The 6,978-nt window shown below is 41.1% G+C and overlaps 1 protein-coding gene across 1 annotated transcript; it reads right to left on the bottom strand.

Moving 5' to 3' along the window:
* Positions 1-1,983: 1,983 nt before the first annotated feature.
* On the bottom strand, positions 1,984-3,429 carry LOC140389374 (muscarinic acetylcholine receptor M2-like). The gene has a single exon (XM_072473537.1). It carries the CDS (start codon positions 3,397-3,399, stop codon positions 1,984-1,986), a length of 1,416 nt encoding a protein of 471 aa, XP_072329638.1. The 5' UTR covers positions 3,400-3,429.
* Between the last annotated feature and the right edge of the window lie 3,549 nt (positions 3,430-6,978).

Genomic DNA, 6,978 nt, shown 5'->3' with positions numbered 1-6,978 from the left:
TTGTGAGAAAAGTTACAACTGATGGAATAAAAGGGACAGTAGCAACGTGGAAACAAAACTGGCCAAATAATGGAAAATGGAGAGTAATGGTCAATGGATATTTTCAGGCTGGAGTAAAGTTTGTAGTGGTGTTCCCAGGGACCTTTGCTTTTGCCAATATATATTAATGATCTAGATCTTGGTTTACAGGGAGCAATGAGAATGTTTGTAGATCATATGAAACTTGGATGTCATAAACTGTGAAGAGGACAGTGCAGAACATCAAAAAGACATTGATAAGTTGGTGGAGTGGGCAGATCGGTGGCAGATGATGGTCAATGTCAAGAAATCTGAGGTGATGCATTTTGGTACGAAGAACTTGGAGAGACATTGTAAAATAAGGGATCAAATTCTTAAAGTTATGTCGGAGCAAATGGGCCTGGCTGTATATGTGCAAAGATCATGGAAGGTGGCAGAAGAGTCACAGAGAACAGTTAATAGCGTACACAGTATCCCGGGCTTTATTAATATGGGCATAGAGTACAAGAGCGGGGAGGTTATGTTCAATTGGCATTCATTAGACCTCAGCTGGAATATTGTGCACCACACTATAGAAAGGATATGAATGCATTGGAGCGAGTGCAGAAGAGGTTTACAAGAATGGCTCCAGACATGAGGATGGATCAGAGACGTTAGGACAGTTCTCCTAGGAAAGAAGGTGAGAAGAGATTTGATAGAGATATTCTAAATCATGAGGGGGTTGGACAGTGCAGAGGGTTTTCAGACTAGAAGCACCGTGTTCATTGTGTGATATGATGACACCTGTTATCTTATTTTACATTTCATCTTCAGTTCTTTCCCCAAAATAGCCCCTTGGCTATTATTCGCTGAATCATGAGGCATGTGTGTGTATTTCTTTTACCATAAGACATAGGAGCAGGATTAGGCCACTCGGCCCATCGAGTCTGCTCTGCCATTCAATCATGGCTGATATTTTTCTCATCCCCATTCTTCTGCCTTCTCCCCATAACCCCTTATTCTCTTGTTAATCAAGAACCTATCTATCTCCGTCTTAAAGATGGGTAGGAGTTGGAAAAGGTTCCTGAGTCTGCCTCATCCTGAATTGTGCCCAATGCTGCTGACCTTAACCTGATCCACACACTATCCATCTAACCGGGCCTCCAGCGATGACACTGCCAGGGGCCCATTAATATATCAAATATTGGGTAACAGTGTATAAAGTGAACATTCCTCATTAAATGTGTTTTTCGATTTTCTATGATGCTTAAGCTCAGTTCACACATAAATACATTCTGATCATCAGCTCATGCTTTGTTTATTACAGACATTACACATGTATTGGATTTGATTCAGATGTTCTCTCAGTGTTATATGTCACAGATGTCAAATTGACCCGTGATCCAACACAATGGACATGCTTTGAAAATAAATTTCGAGGACCCAATTCTTTTTTTTTCCAAATGATGGGCAATTTAGCGTGGCCAATCCACCTACCCGGAACATCTTTTTGGGTTGTGGAGGTGAGACCCACGCAGACACGGGGAGAATGTGTGAACACCACATGGACAGTGACCTGGGGCGGAATCGAACCTGGATCCTCAGCTCCATGAGGCAGCAGTGCTAACCACTGCGCCATCGTGCCGCCCACAATTGACATGGCAATTACATATAGAGAAAATGCTGGAAAATCTCAGCAGGTCTGGCAGCATCTAGGGAGAGAAAAGAACTAACGTTTCAAGTCTAGATGATCCTTTGTCAAAGGGTCCCTTTGTCTGGACTCGAAACGTTAGCTCTTTTCTCTCCCTACTGATGCTGCCAGACCTGCTGAAATTTTCCAGCATTTTCTCTTTGGTTTCAGATTCCAGCATCCGCAGTAATTTGCTTTTATCCAGTGTTAATTCCATATAGTTTGGATGTTAAAGTGTGAAAGTCACCCTCATAAGCATCTGTAACGTGTTCCCGAGGTTGTGTGTGTAGCTGTATCTATCTCGTTGCACTGATATTTTTGTACTGACACAGGAGGAGACGCTTGAAGGTTTTCTTGAAGGTCGGATTGCATAGTGCGTAGCAGGCTGGGTTGACGGTGCTGTTAATGTAAAATATCCAATATCCAATAATCCAGACCGTGTTGGGGACACAGGTTGAGCAGAAGGTGTCGATGAGAACCAGGACATTGTATGGGCTCCAAGTAATGATAAACGCCAACAGAATAGCTAGAACGGTCTGTGTCACCTTCTGCTCTCGGGATACCGCTCCCTTCTTTTTCTTAGCTGGGATTTCGGTTACTGTAATGATCTTATTGTCTACCCTGATCTCTCCATCATTCCCACCCTTACCGCGGATAACTGGCACCATTCTTGTTGTGGTGTCACAGTGGTTATTCTTTTTAAACTTGCTGACTATTTTCATGCAGGAGTGTTTGGAGTTGTCCATCCTGAAACAGGTTTGAGTAGTGGGTGTGCTCTCCTGTATCGGCAATTGTTTCTTCTGCTTTGATTGGGACACACTGGGGTAAGTTGATTCAATGGGGAGCTCCTCTTCTTGGCCACAATTATCAGTTATTATTTCTCCAGTCATTTTGCTATTTTGCATTTTGACCTCTGGTAAACCATCAAGAGCATTTGAAAAGTTGTTATTATTCGGCTCCATTATTTTGCCCTTTGCTGCACTATGAGAAACGGTCCTCTTGCTCGATTCAGACTCCTTTTTATCTGCCATTATTCGACTTTTGCTGGCACAAGATATTTTCACATATAAAATCATCATGATGAACACAGGGAGATAGAAGGCACCTATGGCAGTGCCAAAAGTGACAGCTGGATTTGAGAAGAACTGTATATAACACTCACCCTCGCCGACTGTCCGCTCCCCTACGATGAACTGCCAGAGGATAATGGCAGGAGCCCACAGGATAAACGACACCACCCAAACAGCCGCAATCATCATTCCTGCCACTTTCCCTGTTCTCCTCACGGGGTAGCTGAGGGGCTTTGTCACGCAGAAGTAGCGGTCAAAGCTGATGACCAGGAGGCTCATGGAGGAGGCATTACTGACAACATAATCTACAGAAAGCCACAAGTCACATACCACCGGACCCAAAGGCCAGTAGCCAATCAGAGTGTAAATGGTGAATAGATTCATGGACACACCGACAATCAAATCAGCACAGGCCAAGCTGAAAATAAAGTAATTGTTAATAGTTTGCAATTGTCTGTTTACTTTGATAGAAGCAATGACCAGGATGTTTCCAATAATTGTCAACAAGCTCAAAGATCCTGTCACAATCACAGCGAAGACCACCTCGACTATTTTATAAGGACTCCGTGTTTCAGTGACAATCAGGTCTGTTGGATTGCTGAGAGATTCACCTGTCTGTGTCGAGTTAGCCGCCATCCCCATCTGATGTGTAGTTAGCACTGACGAGGCATGAGTGTAGAAACTAAAAGAAAAAATGATTAAGAAACAGATTTCAGATGAAATAGGACAACTGGTGCCTCATTGACATTCTGCCAGCAAGACCTTCAATATCTTTGGCAGGAGGGACTCTGTTTAAATTAAGAATTATTTCATATGCCGTTTCCTGTACAATTGATTATAAACTAATAGTTAATTACTTGTGTCGAACTGAATCAAGATGTTGATGAGCGACATTGCAGAGATGTCTCTCAATGTTTTAAATCCATTGATCCAATCACCTGTCAGCTCTGCAAATGTTCACCTGTTCATGGCAGAAAGGTTTGACCCTGTTTTTCCTTTATGATCATGTCTCAAGATCACACATTCCTGTAAGCCCATAACATCCAGATCTATTCGGGAAGTGATGTAAGAAGAACGGTTGCACCAGTGTCACTGCTCTCTCAGAGACTGAACAACCGCCCTAGCCAATAGGTTTTCAGTCAAAGTCAAATGGAAAGCAGGGACTTGGAGCTTCACTACTGGGATGAGGGGAAAAAGTATCCGAGATTATGCAGATATCATGCCTTTCAAAGCAGATAGCCATTGGATCATATTCATTGATGCCTAATACCAGTTTTAATACTTTAATGTATCTAATTATGTAACTTGCATGTTTTATGAGAACTGTCGTGCTAAATACAAATGCAAGAATGATTTCCTGATGTTGGTATTTCAAAACAAATGTAGGAAACACAGCAGTAGATATAAAATGACCAAAATTTCACTGAAGCTGGCACTGTTCAAGAAACATCATGCTTCATATCGTGTGTTATGGAATGCTTCAATAGCTCATTCATCAATATTAAATATCTCAAAGAATTCTCAATATTGTTCAAACCTGGTTGAAAGCATTGGAAAGGAAAGATATAGGAAGAGAATGCTGAGACAGGATAATGGGGATAGGGGCATGAAAGAGGAAGACAGAACAGATGATAAAACAAGAAGAGTGAATGAAAATGGGGCGGAGAGGGAGGTGTAAGTGCCATAGAGAAGGAGCTGTGGACTACGAAACCAGGAGAATTAGTAAAAGAAATTAAGGTGGGACCAGTATTTGAGATGGGCGCACCAGAGTAAGATGTAGCAGGAGGAGAAAATGATGTCATTGTTTCTGCATGTTTAAAGTGTCTTTGGAGTTAAGGGCATAGAGGAAAATTAATTGGACAATAATTGAAATTAATTGAAAATTAATTAGCATTGCTGCCTCACAGCGTTAGGGGCCCGGGTTTGATTACAACCTCGGATAACTGGCTGTGTGGAGTTTGTACATTATCCCCGTGTCTGCATGGGTTTCCTCCAGGTGCTCCGGTTTCTTCCCACAGTCCAAAGATGTGCAGGCTAGATAGATTGCCATACTAAAGTGCCTTTAGGGTGGTGTTGCAGGAATATGGTGGGAGATTGGGCCTAGGTAGGATGGTGTTTCGAAGGGTCAGTGCAGACTCGATGGGCCGAATGGCCTCCTTCTGCACTTTAGAGATTCTATGAAAGAAATGGACAAAAAGGTAAGGTGAAAATCTTCTATTTTGCCAAAAATGTTTTGGTTGACAAGTGCACGAATAAAGATGATTAACTATCCATGGTGAATTAATCTTGCAATTGTCTTCGGAAGATTAACAATGCTATTAGCTCTGCATTATGCAAATAATGTAGAACCACAGTTTTGTATGGACACTGTAGCTCAAGAGGAGGCGGGAATGGACTTTACACAATCCCACTTCGAGACTGAAGAGTTGTCCTGTAGTTCACGAACAGGAATGTGTGCTCTTTATATCATCTCAAGTAGAGACTGAAGAGTTGTCCTATAGTTCAGGAACAAGAATGTGTGCTCTTTATATCATCTCAAGTAGAGACGAGGAGTGGAAATTGTTTCTGGTTCTTTTTCAGGTGAACCCCTCGCATGCAATCCAATCGGAAGTCTCACCATTCCATTAGTAGCTGTTAGCACCTGTCACACTTCCGCAGGCAGACCATACATTTTATTGAGAAGGATATCCATCTGCTGGCCTCATCCTAATGTGAGTCCTTCTGTTATGGTCCAATGGATCTTAATTGTGAAGTACACCAAATCTCAAAGGGAATCTTGGCTCATCTAGCATAACTTAATGTTTGTGCTCTGACCACAAGAAGATAGGCTTACTGAACTCCGAAGCCACAAATTTCAGCCACATTAAACCAAAGCATTTATTAATAAAATTAAATAAAACTTAACACTCAGGATTACAATTAAATTATTCTGACAGAACATTCCCCCCCGCAAAATATTAAGTACTTGGTCTGACTCACAAGTGAAAACCCTTTTGGCAGAGCTCCCTTATAGATATTTAACTATAAAAAAAAACTACAGTAATATTACACCGAAGACAAAGCTTTAGTGATACCACGTGATCTCTCACTTATCACTTCCACTCTGCTGTGGAACTTCAAAACATTAGACTGAGCACAGTTTTACTTTTGCAGCCCCAAGACATTCCTGGCTTAACTGGGTGTTGATTTAAATCTGCATCTCTTCCAACCTAGAGATGTTGTTTGCAGGTCTTTCTCAAACAGCCAACCCTCAGGAGGTGGGACATACTCATTTTCCAACACAGACCTCAAAATCTCTCCTTAAGTATTGTTTTCCTTCTTCCATCCTCCATTGCTCGTGCCCCTGTTTGAAACTTAACTTAAAATAAAATCTTTCATATTCACTCTATAGCCCCATTTGAATGTCAAATACAATTTGATAATCTTTCCTTGTTTGATTATGAAGCGTTTGCAAGCTACACATGTCGTTTTACTTCCCCTTGCAATTTAACATCAAAAAATTCAAATCCTTGCCTATCTCCTAATTCAAATTTCTACCTACTGATTATTTACATGTAGAAAATTAACTTGGCATTCTTACTTCATGCGCGTTCATTTGAAGTCCCAAACCTTATAGACAATCAATCCCCAACTTAATTAAATTATGTTCGTTAACATAAACACAAGACTTTCACAGAATAACATAATGAATCCCAAAAATATTAAATATAGTACCATCTCTCATCACACTGATGAAGGGGCACAATCAGTGGGTTTACAGAAATAAACTCACTGTTTCTTTAACTCAAGAAACCATGATTAAATTGGTTTCTTTCAAAACATAAATACATTGGGGCTGGGAAAAGATAGCAACAAGGGAAGGGATGCCTTTGCAATAATCCTGTTGACACAAACCAAGGGAAGTTCAATAAAGAGAGTCAACTTATCACTCCTCACTTGGGAGAAAAACAATTTGGGGACATCCCATCAGAAATGAACAAATTGTGTTGAGATAATTCCTACAGGCAGAGTGTACAGCATTTGGGGACCTCACCCACGAATGTGCAGCAACAATCTATGCAGCATAACTTCTCCAATTAAGCTTACTCTCATATCTCCTCATCAAAGTTTCTCAGCATTTGAACTCTCTTCCCTTCAACTTCATGTATTGTCCATTTTCCTATTAATACATCTGTACGATTTGTTTTAACCACTCACTGTAGCAGTGAATGCCACATACTC

This window comes from Scyliorhinus torazame, chromosome 14, assembly GCF_047496885.1.
Source record: "Scyliorhinus torazame isolate Kashiwa2021f chromosome 14, sScyTor2.1, whole genome shotgun sequence".
NCBI classification, from domain to species: domain Eukaryota; kingdom Metazoa; phylum Chordata; class Chondrichthyes; order Carcharhiniformes; family Scyliorhinidae; genus Scyliorhinus; species Scyliorhinus torazame.
The sequence above is the reverse complement of the archived record's forward strand: the minus strand, read 5'-3'. Positions and strand labels throughout refer to the sequence as shown.

Coding starts and splice junctions, on each gene's coding strand:
- LOC140389374 (XM_072473537.1), bottom strand. CDS start 3,399: ATGGGGATGGCGGCTAACTCGACACAGACAGGTGAATCTCTCAGCAAT.